Source organism: Giraffa tippelskirchi, chromosome 4 (genome assembly GCF_054371585.1).
Source record: "Giraffa tippelskirchi isolate mGirTip1 chromosome 4, T2T-mGirTip1v1.2.pri, whole genome shotgun sequence".
In the NCBI taxonomy this organism is placed as follows: domain Eukaryota; kingdom Metazoa; phylum Chordata; class Mammalia; order Artiodactyla; family Giraffidae; genus Giraffa; species Giraffa tippelskirchi.
Window position 1 is genome coordinate 150,665,535 of NC_137278.1, and position 20,288 is coordinate 150,685,822.

Sequence of the window (20,288 nt, forward strand, 5' to 3'; positions counted from 1 at the left end):
ACAGGAAAGAAATCAGAACCTCTAGGGGGTTGGGTACAGTGGCTCAGCAATTTGTGCTTTAACAAGTCCTCTAGGAGATGCTGTTACATGCTAATGTTTAAGATACTCTGAAGTAGAATAATCTGGATATCAAATTACAAGGGATAAGGGGATGCAGTGGAAGTGAGAAAGAAAAAATTATTAATATTGAGATTTAGGCAGCAAGATTAATAATGAAGTTAGGAAAAGGAAACAGGAGTCAGAGAAAATATCAGTTTGCTTTTTTAAAATAGTAAAGGACTCAAGCTTGTTTGTGATCTGATAAAGCTAGGGAAAGGAGTTAAAACAAAAGACACAGGAGGGAGTAGGGCTTTCAATTATTTTTATTAGGAACATACATTATTAGTTTTTTAAGAAGACATTTTGAGGTCTTTTTATTCAACTCAAAACACTGTTAAATACAATTAAAGTTTACCATACTGCCTACTGTCAAACTTACTAATTTCAAAAATTCACAAAAGCAGTGAAAGGATTATAAATAAAAGTTTTATTAAAATGGAACAGATTAAGCAACAAAAAAAAAGGAGAGCCTTTTAGCAAAGACTGGATACTCACTAATAAGCTGCTGACTTTGTAAGAACGTTTTAAAAAGATGATAAAAATGAAAAATTAAAAAATGAAACTGCATACTTGAACAAATGTAGAATTTACAAGTGGGAGGTGATTTTTGTTTGGTGAGTCTACAAAAAAATTTCACTATTATTAACATTGTTTATAAAGTTTTCATTTAGTTATATTTGAATTATATGTGGTAGTTTAGCAACTACCAGTTTTACCACCAGGAAAATGGGGAAAAGGAAGTGCAAAGGCAGAAATCAAAGAGATTAAAAAATGAGGCTTATAGGGGTGGGGTGGGAGGGAGGCTCAAGAAGAGGGGAAATATATATATATATGGCTAATTCACTTTCTTGTATGGCACAAACCAATACCACACTGTAAAGCAATTATCCTCCAATTTAAAAAAATGAGGCTTTAAGTATTTAATTTGCTAATATGCAAGATGCAATTAAAAATATGACAAAGCTAACATTTCCTGTTTTGCCAAATGCACAAATGGATGGAAATTCTTCTTTAAAAATTAATAGGAACAAAAAACATCTATGTATAACTGAATCACTTTTCTGTGCACCTGAAACTAACATAATATTCTAAACCAACTATATTTCAATAAAAAAACTAAAAAAATTTTTTTTAATTTTAAATTAATTTGTTGTTGTTGAAAAAGTATACAAGCATGTCTCAATTAATAACTGATAACTCAAGGTATTTTACGGTACCTTCCAAATAACAGTGTGCCACGTTGAGTGCTGTAATAAAGTTCCATGTGCACCAATTGTTGAAAACAGAGTTTGCCCTGCACTCTTCCGGACAGCAGGACGGGGATCTACACATAGTTCACCCAATTTTGCATAAAGACACAACCACAAGCAATCAAACGGTGGTGCAGGGTGGAACGGCCGATTCAAAACCACTCCTTTTTCTTCTGCCTGCTTTTGCTGTGCTGCCTCTTCTTTATTTAATTCCTTTTCGATAGTTTCTCCTCTTTGAAAAAAATAATCTGAAATATTCCACTAAAGAGCCAAGGAGAAAAATATCTATTCAGAGATTTTTATTTTAAACACACAGATATGCAACAGATAGATTTTCAGAATAAAACTTAAAAGCAATTACTTCAGAAACTCTTTTCCTAGTAGAATGGATTTAATGAAAATATCTCTTCCTCTGTCAAGTTTATCTATCTGATTTCACAATTTGAGGGTGCAGCCTTTAATTATTAATATTTTTTAAAAATTTGATTTAAAATTTAAATTTTATGTTAATATCAGTAGAGACAACTGATTATTTCTCTTGTATGTACTGTTATCTGTTTACTAAATCCTTCCATAACAAATCTTACATAAACCAAATTTCAGCTCAATAGATCAAAATTATTCCACATATTCTGCTCTTAAAGAATTATTTCTTAAATAATATTACTTAACCCTTCATACAAGATGCTTGGTATGTACTTAAAAGTCATTTAAATGATTCCTACAGAGTCAAAAACACACTTGCTTAGCATTCACTCTCAGCTGCAGTGATTTCTAGATTATATAAGAAAGGCTGCTGCTGCTGCTAAGTCGCTTCAGTTGTGTCCGACTCTGTGCGACCCCATAGATGGCAGCCCACCAGGCTCCGCCATCCCTGGGATTCTCCAGGCAAGAATACTGGAGTGGGTTGCCATTGCCTTCTCCAGTGCATGAAAGGGAAAAGTGAAAGTGAAGTCGCTCAGTCGTGTCCGACTCTTAGCGACCCCACGGACTGCAGCCTACCAGGCTCCTCCATCCATGGGATTTTCCAGGCAAGAGTACTGGAGTGGGGTGCCATTGCCTTCTCCGATAAGAAAGGCAACTTACCAATAAACCTATTGAAGTTAAACTAATATTAAGTTCTTGGTTATGAAGTCCAAAGCTACCTGCAACATCTACAACTATTTGCAGGCAAGTGCAAGGCATTGTTGGTAGAAAATCTGTCACAACCAACTGAAGACACTGGAACGCCGTTCGTATCAAGGATTCTCTGAAAATACAAAAGAAAATCTATACTCATGTATTTAAGAGAAATGGAAAGAAAAATACATACACTACAATAATTCAAACAAATCAAAATTTTATCTTAAAACTGGAACAAGAAAATCTTCTCTAACATAGTACTCATACAGTACTTCAACATTTACATAAATGTGTAAAAAAGATATGCTTACTTAAAATAATTAACAAATAAAATTAAAGAAGCTCATGGGAATAAGAAAAACAGTAAACTAAAAAAAGAAAATACGTATTAATGCCATATTATTTTTATTCTGCATCAACTAGCCAAACAAAATTTAGAGATTGAATGAGAAAGGGAAAGTTTGTTTGATGCATTTTTTCTTATTGTAAGAACCTAGTATTCATGTATAAATGACAAAGAAATAGCAATTTTTCTATCCTTCCAAAATAAAGTGAGCCCTAATGATTCGCTATAGCCACTTGGGAGTAGGGTAAGGAAAACTATTGTAGATCAGAAACGTAAGCAAAAAAGGGATACACTAAAAATTAACGATCATTTCATAATTTTAGGCGGAATTCCCTTTTCTTATTACGTTTTGGATGTTAATTTTAAACACTTACCCTTGATCATTTCTGATCGCTCCCATAACTCCCAGCACTAATGGCCATCCAGGCCCAAGACTGTCTCCTTGACTCTGAAGAATCTGCAGCACACACTCTAATTGCTTGAGTCGTATATCTGGATGATTAATATTGGACATCTCCTTTAATGGATTCAATAAAAGCAATTGCAGCCTCTGAAAAGAAGGTAAGAAGCTAATCAGAGAAGTTCCAGAACATGGAAAGGTTCCGCTACTGTCTTTCAAGTTTAAATTCACCTTCACTCAGACTGCGATGGAAAGAAGAAATTTTTTAGTAAAATAAACATCAAAAATGATTTCTCTAACAGTAATCATTAGGATTATCTTGTCATCTAAGCCTTTTTAAAAAAAAATAATTTAATTAATTTATTTATTTTTGGCTGTCCTGGGCCTTTGTTGCCATGCAGGCTTTTCTTTAGTTGCGGCGTGAAGGGGCTACTCTCTAGTTGCAGTGCATGGGTTTCTCACTGTGGTGGCGCCTCTTGTTGCAGAGCATGGGCTCTAGAACACATGGGCTTCAGTAGTTGCAGCATGTGAGCTCAAGAGTTTCAGCTCCCATGCTCTAGAGCACAGGCTCAATAGCTTTAGTTTCTCTGCAGCATGTGGGATCTTCCCAGATCAGGGATTGAAGTCATGTCTTCTGCATTGACAGGCAAATTCTTTACCACTGAGCCACCAGGAAGCCCCATAAGTCTTTTTAAATTTTTTGTTTTGGCCACACAAGTAACATGTGGGAGCTTAGCTCCCCAACCAAGGATGGAACTCACTCCTCCTGCATTAGAAGCACGGATTCCCAACCAATGGACTTCAGGGAAATCCCTAAGTCTTAAATAACAGAAAATAAAAATCTATCTTCAAGATACTGTATTTCAGGATAAATAGGGAATAACCTGATGTTAAAAGGTATTAAATTTACAGATTGATATACAAATGAATCTCACTATAGAAAGTATACCTCTATATACTTAGCTCTATTTGGAGAGAAGAAAACAGTTCCCAATTTCTAAAATTAACTTTCATTTAGTTTATTAATATGTATCACATGTATTTAAATTTAAAAGTCTCAATACTCCTAAAAGTGAACTAGTAGACAAAGATGACACAAAACCACAAAATTTTTTTACTGTTAAAAAGTGAAAAAAGCACTTTGTTCTACTCCTTTAGCATTTGAAAGCACTTGCTTTAGTTTTTTTCTCTCCAAGGATTCATTTATTTGGCTTACTGACTGAACAAACATATTAAGCTCTTACCACGTGTGAGGTATTAAGCTGAATGCTAAGAATATATACATGGACAGAGCTTTACAAAAAAATTAGATTGCAATAGGAAAAAAATGTGCAATCACTAAAATGTAAGCTATAAAAATTAAGAAACTTTTCTGTCTTGTACATCATTCTGTTACAAGAGTTAAAATACTGTCTGGCATATCATATGTACCCAATAATTATTTGCTGAGGAAATTTGTAGAGTACATCCACATACAATACAGTAAGATAGTAAGGGCAATGTGAATGGCTATTAAATGCCTCATTCCTACTCAATCTTTAAACAAAACTTTGGTGGACTTTTTAAAAACTGTATAAGATATATGTGAATGATTATGGGAGTCAGGAAAAAGGATTAACAACAAAAGAAAACTCTCAAAGTATAAAATAACCTTTAAAATTATTTAAAAATAAAAATCTATTTTACTGTGCTTGCCTCTCCTGCCCCTTGTTTCTCCCCATGTAAGGGCTTCCCAGGTGGCACAATGGTAAAGAATCCACCTGCCAATGCAGGAGACACAGGTTCAATCCCTGGGTAGGGAAATCCCCTGGAGGAGGGCATGGCAACTCTCTCCGGTATTCTGGCCTGGAAAACTTCATGGGCAGAGGACCTTGGAGGGCTACAGTCCATGGGACTACAGAGAGTTGGACATGGCTGAGCGACCAAGCACACAAGGGTAATGAGTAGGGGGAAGGAAAAAAAAAGAGACAGGTAAGGACCAAAGGAAAAGAGGCTAATAAAGTATGAAGTTTTAGCACTGCATGAAGAAGGAAACTTCTAGATGGGGAGACCAATTCTAGGTAATTTATTACTTTAGTGCTATTATAAGAAAATTTTTAATACAGATAATCCTGAAAATCCAGGATTATCCACCTTCTGTAAGTGATCCATGGCCTACAAATAAAGTTACATATGGGAGAGGATGACTTTAAGTGCTTTTAAAAAAGGTTCTTTTTTTTACCTGGTTTTGTGAAAGTGGAGGATCATGGTTAAATGTTAATCCTGCTTTAATAAGTGAAGTTAAGGCTTCTGCTCCCCATTCTCTCATTCGAGAGTTTGGATGCTGGCACACCTAAGGGTATATACATGTTGAACAAAAATTAATCTTTAACTTGTATACTTAAGCTATACATCACACATTAATTTAAGAAAAACTAAAACATCGCATTTCCTACTTCTCCACATTTAAAAAATCATATAAAATGTTTGTCGATAAGGGTTGAAGAAAATATGAAAATATACAAAATGTAAGTAAGCTTACCTTCTGAATAAGAGGCAAGAGGAAGCAATAAAGAGAAGATAAAAGATGAAACTAAACAACTCACAGAAAAGAAAGGATTTCATAAAAGTAAATGATGTCACCAGAGTAAACAGAAGAAGCAGACACTAAGGTTCCTAATCTGGTCTATCTTCATAATCAAATACTTAGCTAAAATTTTAAAAACATGTTTTCTCCATTTGATGAGAATTCCATAATGAAGACATCTGAATATATACTTCAATAGCTCATAAAAATAATCCCAATAAAATGGAGGGAAAAAGAAGAAAGGACTTTTTTTTTTTTTTTAACTAAGAACAGCACCCTTCTCAGATTACTAAAATAATATGAAACAATGAGGGCAATGAAAACCTAAACTGCTCATAAACATGTATTTGATAGAAGCAGTTGTCAATAAGAAGCAACTAATTATTCGGATTCACTCAAGTTTGAATACAAATCCAGACAAAATTCCCTGGCACTATCTATAATTAGTGATACTGACAAGGTTTTTTTCCCTTTTGAAGAAATGTTACCTCATAATCACAGGAAAGTCTGTAAAGGAGCAGTGTCTAGTACTAAGTCTCAGTCCTAATTGTCTTGAAGTTTTAGAACCAGCTGAAGCTGAGGGGATCAAAAGATTATATAATAAAAGAAAGGGGACCCAAACTAACAGGTGAAGGAAACATCAGAGATTTCATTGATATATCACTCATTTTTAGTCATAAAGTTTTCAACCTATTCCTTTATCAAAATGATTACTATAAAACTTCAGTCCCTGATAAAATATACAGAGAAGTACAAGAAAAAATGTTAATGCTGATTTTTCTTATGGTTATACAGAATCATTAATTCACTGTGTATGTCTTTATTATAAACAAAAAGTAAATACAGTAATTATGAAACAGAGGTTACCTCAAGTAGATGGCCAGTTAGAGGTCTCCATAGAATTTCTATTCGGTGCATGTTAACTAGACCAGTTTCTAACAATTTGGCAACAGCAAAAAGAGATGGTTCCTATAAGAAAAACATAATATTTTTTTATATCATAAGGAGAATGAGTATTTCAACTATAAACAAAACTGAGAATACTGTGAAGAACATGACTATAATTAATATACTTAATTAGAAATAAATGACATAACCTCAGTTATCATATGACAAGCCTTTCACTCTATCCTCAAGTATCTAAAAAGTGTTAGTTGCTCAGCTGTGTCCAACTCTTTGCAACCTCATGACTGTAGCCTGCCAGGCTCCTTTGTCCACGGAATTCTTCAGGCAAGAATACTGAAGTGAGTAGCCATTCCCATCTCCACAGGATCTTCCTGACTTAGGGATCAAACCTGGGTCTCCTGCATTGCAGGTGTATTCTTTACCATCTGAGCCACCAGGGAAGCCCTCAAATATCTAGTATAGCTCCTAATCGAAAAATTTGGTTGGCAAGAGACTGCTTTAGTGGGGAAACTTTGAAAATTCAAAAACTATACCAGACACACAGAATGTGTGTCTTCTGACCAAAAGGAAAGAATTTTGCCATGGACTGAATTGTGATCCGCCACTCCCCACCCTCCACCACTGCTCCCAAACTTCATATGCTGAAACTAACCCTGAGGGTGATAACATTTGGAGATAGGGTCTATAAGAAGGTGAAAGTGAAGTGAAGTGAAGTGAAGTCGCTCAGTCGTGTCTGACTCTTTGCGACCCCATGGTCTGGAGCCTACTAGGCTACTCCGTCCATGGGATTTTCCAGGCAAGAGTACTGGAGTGAGTTTCCATTTCCTTCTCCAGAGGTTCTTCCCAACCCAGGGATCGAACCCAGGTCTCCTGCATTGAAGGCAGACGCTTTACCGTCTGAACCACTGGGGAAGTGGGTAAATCCAGGTCAAATGAGGTCTTAAGGGTAAGGGCCCAATACATTAAGTTTAACGTCCTCATAAGAAGAGACACCATAGAGCTAGTGGGCTTATGTGCACTCCACTTCCCTCTTCCTCCCCCTTTTCCCTCCCTTTCCCTCTCTCCCTGCCATGTAGGGACACAGTAAGAAGTCAGGCATCTTTCAATCCAGAAGAGAGTCTACATAAGAGCTGACCATGCTAGCACCCTGATTTTGGACTTCTACCTTCTAGAACTCTTAGAAAATTAATTTCCATAGTTTAAGTTATCCAGTCTATAGTATTTTGTTATGGCAGGCCGAGCTAACCAATATACATTCTTACTAGTAAAGTCTTCAAATGCTTAGGTTTTATGTGTGAATATCAAGGAAAAATGAAAAAAAAAAAAGAAGACAACAGACACCAGGGGAAGGAACTATGATGTCAAGAAGGAAGAGGTAAAGGCTGTCAGTTTAGACCTTAATAAAAAAGTTGCAGAGAGAGAAGACAAACGACTTTCCTCAGTCACTGGCATTTCAACAACAGAAAGGAAATCAGTGTACTTCATAAATGGCTGAATTACTCAGTCCATGTGTTAGAAGAACAGTTTCAGTAAAAAGTTCAAAGGGCAACTATCTCTTATACAATTTTAATAGAGATAGTAAAATATACTTAAATGTAGGCTAAGCTGACTATAATTATGAGAATTTTTTGATAAATAGCTGTAGTACTTCAAATGGAGACAATGCATCAGAAAAAATAGAAGCCAACTGAAATTTAAAAAGTAAATTATGAGCATAATTTTATAATTTTTAAGTAAAAAGATTTTGTAATTACTCTATACACAACGTTTTTACAGTACTGATGAAAATATAAAATGGAAATGTGTGAAATTATCTTTCTTTTCTAGTAAAAACTGTTGAACAAGTACCCTGGGGTTTTAAGAAAAGTGTGGTCAGGTTGACTCTTCCTGCCTGTGCTAACACTATAAGTACCCTAAAAATTAGTGTGGTAGAAAGAAATTCATCATTCTAGAGACAATATGATACAGTAGTTAAGACTGATGCCTATGAATTTTTAACATCGCAACACTACCACTAATAGCTATGTAACCTTGAGTAATTTTTTGAAGTATAGCTGATTTATGATACTAGTTTCAGGTGTACAACATAGTTTCAAAATTTTTACAGATCTTATTCCACTTATAGTTATTATAAAATATTGGCTGTGCCATACAATATATCCTTGTGCCATACGATATACCCTTGTCACTTATTTATTTTATATATAATGGTTTGTACCTCTTAATTCCCTTATCTTATTTTGTCCCTTCCACCTTTCCTCTCTCTGTGGATCTGTTTCATTATATTCACTAGCTTTTTTTTTTATTTTTAGATTCTACATATAAGTGACAATAAATAATATTTGTCTTTCTCTGACTTATTTTACTAAGCATAATATTCTCCAGGTCCATCTATGTTGCTATAAACAGCAAAAGTTCACTCTATTTTGTGCTAATTTTTTTAATCTATAAAATGGAGATAATAATATACCGAAATGACCTCTCATGTTAGAAAGTGCCTGGCACAAAGCAAGTCCCTATAAATGTTGCCTAGTATTATTTCCTCCTTTCCCTCCTCTTTATTCTAATGAAGATACATAGGAATCACACAGCATTTAAAAGTATATGTCCAGACCTCATACCCAAAGATACTTGTATCCATGAAGCTTGGTATGTAGTCCTAACTATTGCATTTTTAAAAAGTGCTATACCTGACTTTGATGCACACAAAAGTTAAAGCCACAAGTGAAGTGGTTATAAGAATGGAGCTCTGGAATAAGACATACGTGGATTCAAATCCAAGCTCCACCAATTACTAAATAGGTGACCCCAAGCAGGGTATTTAAGCTATTTTTATATTTTATCTCTAAAAAGCAGTTACTACTACTGAAACTGAGAGAGTTGTTTTAAATGATTAAATAGAAATACATAAGTTAGTATCTGACATACAACAAAGATAACAGCTGTTTTCTTATTTCTGTTGTTGATATACTCAGTTTGGTAGTATGCCTGCACAAGTGTCATCAACACTGTCCCCTTCTAAGGAAGAATTTGCAAGCTTTACCATCAGCTACCTCCTCAACACATTAGCAAAAATTCCTGAAATGAGGACCAAAAATGAGATGACTGGTGACTTTAAAACCACATCTTAAAGGACAGTGATATATACATTTTACTCCCTAAGCTATTGAACTCACTCAGAATAGCTGACATTGATAAACTATTTCGACTCTCTCACCACTTTATCTGCCACATTATCCGTGAGCCAAGTGGTTTACATGCTCTTTGAAAACAGAAATTTCCTTTATATTTTCTAGCAGAGTGTCATGTACATAGTAAACATATTGTACTTTGGTGAGTGAATACATAAATTTTCAAGTCATTATCATATAAACTTGCTCAGATTCAATTAAGGTATCTATTAAAAATATTACATTGTTGAGTTAAGAATTAATCATAAGGATGTAGGATTACTGAAAGTATTAAGAATTTGATTACTTCACTGTATATTATCCTTGCCTTGATTTGAAGCAAACTATAACAGATATTTTCAAACACTTACGTGTTTATATAATTCTCTAAGTGTGTACCGTAATATACAAAACTTTGCTCTTTAAGATCTTTTTGATTAATCTTTAAATGACTCACATGAGCCAGGATGACAAGCTACAATACACAGGATTATAATTAAGGATTAGGCAAATAATGTAATTTAGGTCCTACATTTGGATATTAAATAAACCACAAGCTGCATTCTCTGCTTTTCTAATCGTTTTCTGGGTAACTTCACTTACTTACTTGTAAATGGTCCAGCTAATATATTTATTCATCTTAAAATGTAGAGAGCATTTTAAATAATTTCTAAGGTATCAATAAACCCAAATATTCTTGTGTTTTCCAAGTTTAACAGAAAATGGTAGAGTATAGGAAGAAATGTTCTCAAAAGTATTGTTTGATTCATTTAATCAATAAGCAAAGCAAAAATTTAATTTTCAAGGTAGGGAGAGTCATTACTCTCAGAAAAAAATGACTAGCTCCTTAATTTCCATCCCATGAAGGCAAAAGAAACTGAGACATATTTTCCTTGATTTAAAACTTGTATTGCCACAATCATAAATTGTAATTATTAGGATTACTAATTTGTGGAACACATTTATAAGTGTGGTGTTCAATTTTTCTTTATAGAAATATTTTTTAGAATATTCAGTGCACAAGTGGACACAATTTAAAATCATGATACATACTGGCACCAGGGAAGCCAACTACTGGTACACACCACAAGCCAAGAAGTATCCTCTTCACTCTCCCTTCAACAAACCACCATAAATGTAAAAACCCAAAAGAGCAGGGCTAGCCTACAAGGCACTGTTCCCACTTGTAAGACACTAAGATCCTAATGAATATACATCTTATTCAACAAAATAATGTACCATATTTAACACAGAAAAGGAAGAATATCACACCTTATTATTTCCATAGGCCATATCCATGGCTTCTAAGGATAAGGAACAAAGTGCATTTATTAAATGGTGCAATGATACGTCATCAAGATACCTAAAATAAAAATGAAGATATAAGATATTCTCATCTAAAATATACAGCTAACAATAATGTTTGTATCAGTTTTAAAAACTGACTCTTACTGTGAGCTTTCAAACAGTCTTGAAAGTATATTGGAAATCACTGGTAAATCTGTCATCACTGCTGTTGTTAGAACCTAAGAGAAGAAGAAAATTAAATGTAATATATAAACATTCTGCAAAATACGAACTGAGTAAGAATGACTAGAACTTACTGTACTGGGCCCTTCAACAGCTCTCCCAGGTTTCAAGGCACCACCACTGCTAGGCTTTAATCCCAGAATCCATACAAGATGCTGTAAAATTTAAAAAAAAAAAAAAAAAGAACACAAAAATTTATAAACTTACAAAAATTCTAATAACTAAAACTAAAATCAGACTAGGTATCTAATAACTAAATTGAAATTAGTAATTAACATTCATACAAAATACTCATTACATCAAGCATAGGCAGTAGAACAGGCCACTATGAGAGACATCCCATCCCTTCATATAATGTGAGCCATGTCTTTGTTCTTTTTCCGACTTGCCCTTTTTCATACTTACTGCCTGTTCAGGCCTGCCCAAAGCACTGATAGGCATTGGTGAGTTTAACTGATAGCACTTAGATATAAAACAACACTGGCCTCTGATCCAGAGGCTACAACATACCTGTAGAGTTGCCAAGACAAGTTGCCATGATGTCCCAAGAACAGCCCCATGGCAGTGTGCCAAGTTAAGTAAAGTCCTCATACACTGGATATTTTTGGAAGTCAGCTATATTAAAAAAGGATATATTTGCAAGAACTGTTATGCATTCTCAAAAATTATAAGCTTATAAAAAGTACTATCATATTCAAATATTTTCTAATAAGAAACAAAAATTTTAAGAAAAGAGGCCTGCATGATTTTGCACAGAACAAATTCATTTGCTTAAAAGCTGTGTTGTCACAGTTGGTTACAACAATGTCACTCTGTATTTATCTCATGTCTTCTAAAAGTATCAGTCAGATAAAAGAAAGAAAATAAGTATAATGACAAATTTTGACAAACACACAAAAAGGTACAAAAGGTTTCCTTGATAGTTAATTGGTATTAATTGGTTACCAAACAAAGAAAAAGTACTTTACCATTACTGTCCCTTGAGGCTGAACTGCTAGCGGTTGACCCACTGCTACAACTTGCTGGTGAGATTCACTTGATGGACTGATCATCATAACACTCTGGCCCTGGATGGAATATGCTAGAACACAAAGGAAAACCTAAATAATTAAAATATACTTTTCATACTGTACTCAAAGCAATGTTATATTTTAGAACATTAATTTGATCAAACTAAGTTCAACTATGACATTTATTTAGTTACCTATTATCAATATGCAAACATTTTGAAAACTCAAGAGATGCAAAAACAAAAACAAGCAAATATTAAGTAATTTTCTAAATAAGTTTAACAAATTATAAAACTTTGATAATTGCCTCACAAGCAAAATAGAGTTCAGGACACTTAATATTTTAAACATACTTTCCCAGTAAACTTTTCTACCTAGAGACCAATACTCACATTTTTAGTTTGAAAACTGAACAGCACATTGAAATTTACCTCTACTACATGTAACAAACTTGAATGTTTTTAAGTATTCAACAAGAAAAAAATATTTTCTGAATGTCAACTTAATCTAAGTGGTGGAAAACACTACCATTCTACTAGTTCTATTAAAAAAAACAAAACAAAAAAACACAACCATTCTCATTTCAGTAGTATGCTAGAGTTTACAAAGGACTTTCAGATATATCTTCTTTTATCCTCGCAATTATTATTTAAAATTGGTATTATTCTCCCTACTCCTACCTCCATTGTTTTAATAAGATGGAAGAAAATGAGGCTCAGGGACATTAAACTTCTCGCAGAAGTCAGAGTCAGGGAGTAGAAAAATAGAGGCTTGAACTCAGAATTTCTATAATCTATTCTCTACACTATGTCACCCCACCTGATGAACAGAACTCTAAAGAAGCTGAAATCTTACATTTGTTGGAAAGTGTGGCTGCAGTGGTGGTATTCAATACAGTAAGAGCATAATGAGGAGGCAGGGAACCTTTGCATATTGCAGTTATAAAGGCATCTCTTGAAGTTACAAGGCCCAGTCTTCCACAAAGAGCAGCCATAGTCAGTTCAGCTTTTAAAATATTCTCAGTAGCTGCTTCATCTGTGCTGAAGAGATAAAGTATTTTATTTAGTATGATTATTTTTAGGTATGCTGCCAAATGAAATTAGGTAGTCAGGAAAATTTTAAGAAAATCTATTTAAAAAACTCAAAATCAGTCTACTTTAAGGAATTTTAACTAATAAACATCTGAAAATTTGAACTGGATAAAAACAATTTATGACACACATTCATTATCAAAGAAAACAGTCAAGAACTCAAAGATGTAACTTAAAAATATCAAGCATTTTAAAATCATCAAATTCCATGATTCTGAAGAAAAACATCAAAGAAATTGATTAATATAATTATCTTAACTTTAAGTAGTAAAGCTTAAAATGAAAAAGGCATTCTGTAATTGTTGGATTGTATTTTCCATTATAACATGATGGAAGAGGGGGATGGCAGAAAAATAATAATATTCTATAAACAAAAAACTAGTATTAGGAAACAATTCTCAGGATAAATTTAAATATACAATTTAAAATGGTTTGTTGCTATTTTTTTTCACCTGCCACATGCAAAATAAAACTTATAAAGATTTAATACCTGGCATCAAGAAGGAGTGACAGTGCAGCAAGTAGACCACACCAGCAGGCATTCACCATTTCTTCCCAAACAGCTCTAATAACTTAAAGGAAACACATACAATATTTAATAACAATTACCCATGGCTGATTCATGTCAATGTATGGCAAAAACTATTACAATATTGTAAAGTAATTAGCCCCCAACTAAAATAAATAAATTTATTTAAAAATAATAATAATAATAATAATTACAAACATCACAGCACTTGACAACACGTCAAATTCTAAAATCCCCGTCACCACTTGATAATATAGCAAATATTCAAAAAACAACTCTGTTGTTAAATACTAAAGCTAAAACCTTTAATATGTATCTGAATAAATGAAAACTTTCAAACCATACCAGTTTCAGAATTCAAGAAACCTTTTTTTTTTTTTTTGCCACATCACTTGGTTTGTGGGATCTTGGTTTCTAACCACTGGGCTGCCAGAGAATCCCCAAAAAGTCTTAAAACTAAGTTGTCTTAAAATATCAATAATAAGATCTTTTTGTATACTGACTGATACCTTTAAAATATACATATAAAATCAGTTCCTATTCCCTTCTATTTCATTGGGCCAAACTTTCAGCCTATGCAACCAGCTGGCAGTGCAAAACTGTAATAAGCAAGCTCAGCCAAGAGACTAACCAGTCTCTGGAAATTATGCAAATGAGTAAATACACTGAGTAAAATAGGATCAACTTTCTCACTGTTGGAGAAGGAAATACCAAAAATGGCAAGTTAAAAGTACATCATGTAGTATTAAACTAGAATTGGAAAAATTGGGTTTGTCCTCGTGGTATTTAAAATAGATATATATATTTTAAATGTACAGAAATGTGTGCTCATATATGTGCGTATGTCCTATTCAAGTAGCAGGAAGCATATCTAGTGTCCATGTGTTAGTTTATAAATACTGCTCTCCACTAAAATGAACTAGGGGCTCCCTGGAAAAATAACTTATCCCTGGATTATACAAGAAAAATCCATGATGAGCTTAGAGCATTTTGCTGTATCAGACAGTTAAGTAGTGGTCAGAAAACAACAAAAGAACATGGGATGATAAAAGGACACAGGAATCAGCATGAAAGGGGTCCCATATGGCCATGTCGCGGATAATTGAGTGTCAAATCAAATAATGACAATCACAGATTGTACTGATAATGCTTTGAAAAAAATAGGAATACAAAGGTCTGTACTAATATAAATAAACACATGAAACAAAATAAATCAGGAAGGGTAAGCTCTCCTAGAAGATGTCTCAAAGTGTTTCTCTACAAAAAGTTAATTAACTTGCCACTGAAGAAAGGATGTAGACATCACATTAACCAAATGACAAAAGTTAACAACACTGGTGTACAGCATAGCAACATTTCTGTGGCAGCTCTGCCAAAAATCAATCTATTAAATCTAATTATGGGCAAACAAAAACAAACCCAAGTTGACTGGCCTGTCTCTTCAAAAATGTCAAGGTCATATAAAACATGGAAAAATTAAGGAATTGTTCCAGACTAAAGAAGGGTATAGAGTCATGGAACTGAATTCAACATGTAATCCTAGACCATAACAGACATTACTGGGGCAAATGACACAATCTGAAGGACATCTGGGATTTGATGACATATTGAACTGATGCTAAATTTCTGATGGTGACTATGCTGTGGTTATGTAGGAAACAGTTCTTATTTTTAGAAAATACACTTTAAAATATTAAGGGGTAATGGGGAATTATGTCTGAAGCCTTTTCTCAAATAGTTCAGAAAAAAATATGGTGATATGTATAAATAGAAAAATAATGCAAATATGGTAGTGTTAACAGTTGGGATAGCATGGTGAAGAATATGTGAAAACTATTATTTTTGCAGTTTCTCTGTAACTTCAAAATTATTCCAAGACAAACATTTAAAATATAGAATCATAATAAATATACCTATTTCCTTATCCATCTGGTCTGATGTTGACTGTAATTCTTGCTGTTCTGATGACTGTGTAGGCGAAGAAACTGCTTCAGTGGTAGTAGTCTGACATTCTGTTTCAACTTCTCCTAACTCTCCTTCAATCATACTAGTGATTCCACGTACAAGGTCTAGCAAACAGTGGAATGCCACGGACATAGCATAACCCTCTGGTATAGTTGGGGGCTCAACTTTGTCCAACATCTCTAGGCTGAAATTATGAAAAAATCAGGTATTTAATGAGAAGCCACAATAATGAAAATATATAAAAATTTCTTTCCATAATTTGTAGATTACAGAAATTAAGATTAATAGCAAAAGTAAATGGCCACCACTAGATCTGCTTACTTTGGAGAATGTTCCCATAATGGTATTCTAAGAAACTGATTAGAAAAGTTAAGGCCTGACCAGTGCAATAACGGATAATAATAATAGTTTATTTTTTGCCTCTCCCCCAAGTTGTGCCAATATTTTCATTAACTGTTGACATCAGAAAAATAAACACATATACAGAACAGAAAAAGACAAACAGATTACAAACCATCTCAAAATCTGACTTAAGTGCTTTTAAAATAAGGTGCTATATAAAAGGGTAAACAAGGACCTACTGTAGGTCCTATAGCACAGGGAGCTATACTCAATATCTTGTAATAATATAAAATGGAAAAGAAGCTGGAAAGGAATATATATATATTCCTTTTGTATATTCTTTGCCTAGGTATATAAACATATATATGTTTATGTGCATTACTGAATCATTTTGCTGTATACCTGAAAATAACACAATATTGTAACTTCACTATAATTTTTAAAAGGAAGTAAATATGGTGCTATAAAATCAAATCAATACTATAAAGAAGAAAAGACGTTTTCATACTAGGGAAAAGCATTACTGTGAAATAGCCAGCTCATCTGTCATCCTATCATCTCAGATACAATCTGTCAACAAGGTAAGATAATATTTAGAGCATCAGTGTGTCACATTCAAATTTTAGAGCAACTTATACCCCATAATTTGGAGAAGGAAATGGCAACCCACTCCAGTATTCTTGCCTGGAAAATCCCACGGACAGAGCAGCCTGGTAGGCTACAGTCCACGGGGTCGCAAAGAGTCGGACACGACTGAGCGACTAACACACATACTCCATAATTAGGACATAGTTTTCAGAAGAAAAGATGAAAATCTTCTGTCTTAAATCATAACAAACGGGGAATTGTCATTTTAAACTCCTTAAAATTGAAGAAATAACAATTCAATGAGGAAAGAACTACTAGATATTCACATTAAAAAACAGTGGTGTTGGAGCCCTACCTCATACCTCACTTACTCATAGCTCATTGACTCAAAATGAACCAATGACCTAAACTTAAGAGCTAAAGCTAAAAACTCTTAGAAGAAAACACAGGCAAAAATCTTTATGACTTCAAGTTATGAAATGGTTTGTTAGGCATGATACTGAAATCCACAAGCAACAAAAGAAAAAAAAGATAAACTGAATTCATCAAAATTGAAAATTACTGTGTTTCAAAGGACACTATCAAGAAAATGAAAAGACAATCTATAGAATGTGAGAAAACTTTTTCAAATCATATACCTGACAAGGGACTAGATTTTGACTATGCTAAGAATTTCTACAACTCAATAATAAAATAACAACTCAATTAAAAAGGAGCAAAGGATTTGATAAGACATTTCTCCCATGATGATATACAAATGGCCAATGAGCAAAGGAGAGAGATGCTCAATGTCATTGGTCATTAGAAAATGTAAATTTGAAATACGGTAAGGTAACACTTATCCACTAGGACAGCAATAATCAAAAGACAATAACAAGTATTGCTGAAGATGTGGAGAGATTTAAACCCTCATACATTGTTGGTGAAATGCAAAATGGTATGGTCATATGGGAAACCAGTATGGCAGATCATCAAAAAGTTAAACGTAGAGTCATTATATGACCCAGCAATTCCACTCCAGGTATATATTCAAGAGAAATGAAAACATGTCTATGCAAAAACTTGCAGGCAAATGCTCATAGCAGCATTATTCATAGGCAAAAAGTGGAAACAACCCAAATGCCCATCAACCGACAATCAACAAACATGTGGCATAATCATATGGTGGACTATTATTCAGCCACAAACAGGAAGTACTGATACAACCTGGAACATGGATGGAGCTTACTCAACATTATGCTGAGTAAAAGAAGCCTGACACGAAAGAGTATTATATGATTCCATCCATACGAAGGATCCAGAATAAATAAATCAATAGAGACAGAAAGTAGATCAGTAGCTACTGAAGGTAGGGATCAAGGCAAATTGGAAGTGGTCAAACAGGAGATGGCAAGAATGAACATCGACTTTCTAGGAATCAGCAAACTAAGATGGACTGGAATGGGTGAATTTAACTCAGATGACCATCATATCTACTACTGTGTGCAGGAATCCCCTAGAAGAAATGGGGTAGCCAACATGGTTAACAAAAGAGTCCGAAATGCAGTACTTGGATGCAATCTCAAAAACGACAGAATGATCTCTGTTCGTTTCCAAGGCAAACCATTCAATATCATGGTAATCCAAATCTATTAACACTGAAGAAGCTGAAGTTGAATGGCTCTATGAAGGCCTACAAGACCTTTTAGAACTAACATCCAAAAAGGATGTCCTTTTCATTACAGGGGACTGCAATGCAAAAGTGGGAAGTCAGGAAACAACTGGAGTAACAGGCAAATTTGGCCTTGGAGTACAGAATGAAGCAGGGCAAAGGCTAATAGAGTTTTGCCAAGAGAACGCACTGGTCAGAGCAAATACCCTCTTCCAACAACACAAGAGAAGACTCTACACATGGACATCACCAGATGGTCAACACCAAAATCAGATTGATTATATTCTTTGCAGCCAAAGATGGAGAAGCTCTATACAGTCAGCAAAAACAAGACCGGGAGCAGACTGGCTCAGATCATGAACTCCTTATTGCCAAATTCAGACTTAAATTGAAGAAAGTAGGGAAAACCACGAGATCATTCAGGTATGACCTAAATCAAATCCCTTATGATTATACAGTGGAAGTGACAGGCAGATTTAAGGGACTAGATCTAATAGACAGAGTGCCTGATGAGCTATGGACGGAGGTTCGTGACATTGTACAGGAGACAGGGATCAAGACCATCCCCATGGAAAAGAAATGCAAAAAAGCAAAACAGCTGTCTGAGGAGGCCTTACAAATAGCTGGGAAAAGAGAAGTGAAAAGCAAACGAGAAAAGGAAAAGATATTCCCATCTGAATGCAGAGTTCCAAAGAATAGCAAGGAGAGATAAGAAAGCCTTCCTCAGCAATCAATGCAAAGAAATAGAGGAAAACAACAGAATGGGAAAGACTACAGATCTCTTCAAGAAAATTAGAGATACCAAGGGAACATATCACACAAAGATGGGCTCAATAAAGGACAGAAATGGTATGGACCTAACAGAAGCAGAAGATATTAAGAGGAGGTGGCAAGAACACACAGAACTGTACAAAAAAGATCTTCACGACCCAGATAATCACAATGGTGTGATCACTCACCTAGAGCCAGACATCCTGGAATGTGAAGTCAAGTGGGCATTAGGAAGCATCACTACGAACAAAGCTAGTGGAGGTGATGGAATTCCAGTTGAGCTGTTTCAAATCCTGAAAGATGATGCTCTGAAAGCGCTGCACTCAATATGCCAGCAAATTTGGAAAACTCAGCAGTGGCCACAGGACTGGAAAAGGTCAGTTTTCATTCCAATCCCAAAGAAAGGCCATGCCAAAGAATACTCGAACTACCGCACAGTTGCACTCATCTCACACGCTAGTAAAGTAATGCTCAAAATTCTCCAAGCCAGGCTTCAACAATATGTGAACCATGAACTTCCAGATGTTCAAGCTGGATTTAGAAAAGGCAGAGGAACCAGAGATCAAATTGTCAACATCCGATGGATCATCGAAAAAGCAAGAGAGTTCCAGAAAAACATCTATTTCTGCTTCATTGACTATGCCAAAGCCTTTGACTGTGTGTATCACCATAAACTGTGGAAAATTCTGAAAAGAATCTCTGAAAGAGATGGGAATACCAGACCACCTGACCTGCCTCTTGAGAAACCTGTATGCAGGTCAGGAAGCAACAGTTAGAAACTGGACAAGGAACAACAGACTGGTTCCAAACAGGAAAAGGAGTACATCAAGGCTGTATATTGTCACTCTGCTTATTGAACTTATATGTAGAGTACATCATGAGAAATGCTGGGCTGGAGGAAGCACAAGCTGGAATCCAGACTGCCGGGAGAAATATCAATAACCTCAGATAT

General features: G+C 34.7%; 1 protein-coding gene across 6 annotated transcripts in view; it reads right to left on the reverse strand.

Moving 5' to 3' along the window:
* MON2 (MON2 regulator of endosome-to-Golgi trafficking) overlaps positions 1–20,288 on the reverse strand; it is a 122,892-nt gene that overhangs the window by 49,146 nt on the left and 53,458 nt on the right. For 5 of the 6 annotated variants that reach the window (XR_014081904.1, XM_081588927.1, XM_081588928.1 and 2 more), the window contains 13 exons: positions 15,933–16,168; positions 13,981–14,062; positions 13,255–13,439; positions 12,358–12,470; positions 11,900–12,004; positions 11,464–11,544; positions 11,312–11,385; positions 11,132–11,222; positions 6,651–6,752; positions 5,439–5,549; positions 3,192–3,367; positions 2,436–2,598; positions 1,317–1,610 (listed from right to left, as the gene is read on the reverse strand). Coding sequence is in view for 5 of the 6 variants with exons in the window: in XM_081588927.1 (XP_081445053.1) it covers positions 1,317–1,610; positions 2,436–2,598; positions 3,192–3,367; positions 5,439–5,549; positions 6,651–6,752; positions 11,132–11,222; positions 11,312–11,385; positions 11,464–11,544; positions 11,900–12,004; positions 12,358–12,470; positions 13,255–13,439; positions 13,981–14,062; positions 15,933–16,168 (1,813 nt within the window). In the remaining variant the exon portion in view is untranslated. The remainder of the gene's footprint in view (positions 1–1,316; positions 1,611–2,435; positions 2,599–3,191; positions 3,368–5,438; positions 5,550–6,650; positions 6,753–11,131; positions 11,223–11,311; positions 11,386–11,463; positions 11,545–11,899; positions 12,005–12,357; positions 12,471–13,254; positions 13,440–13,980; positions 14,063–15,932; positions 16,169–20,288) is intronic. The other variant, XM_081588930.1, reaches the window with a different exon arrangement.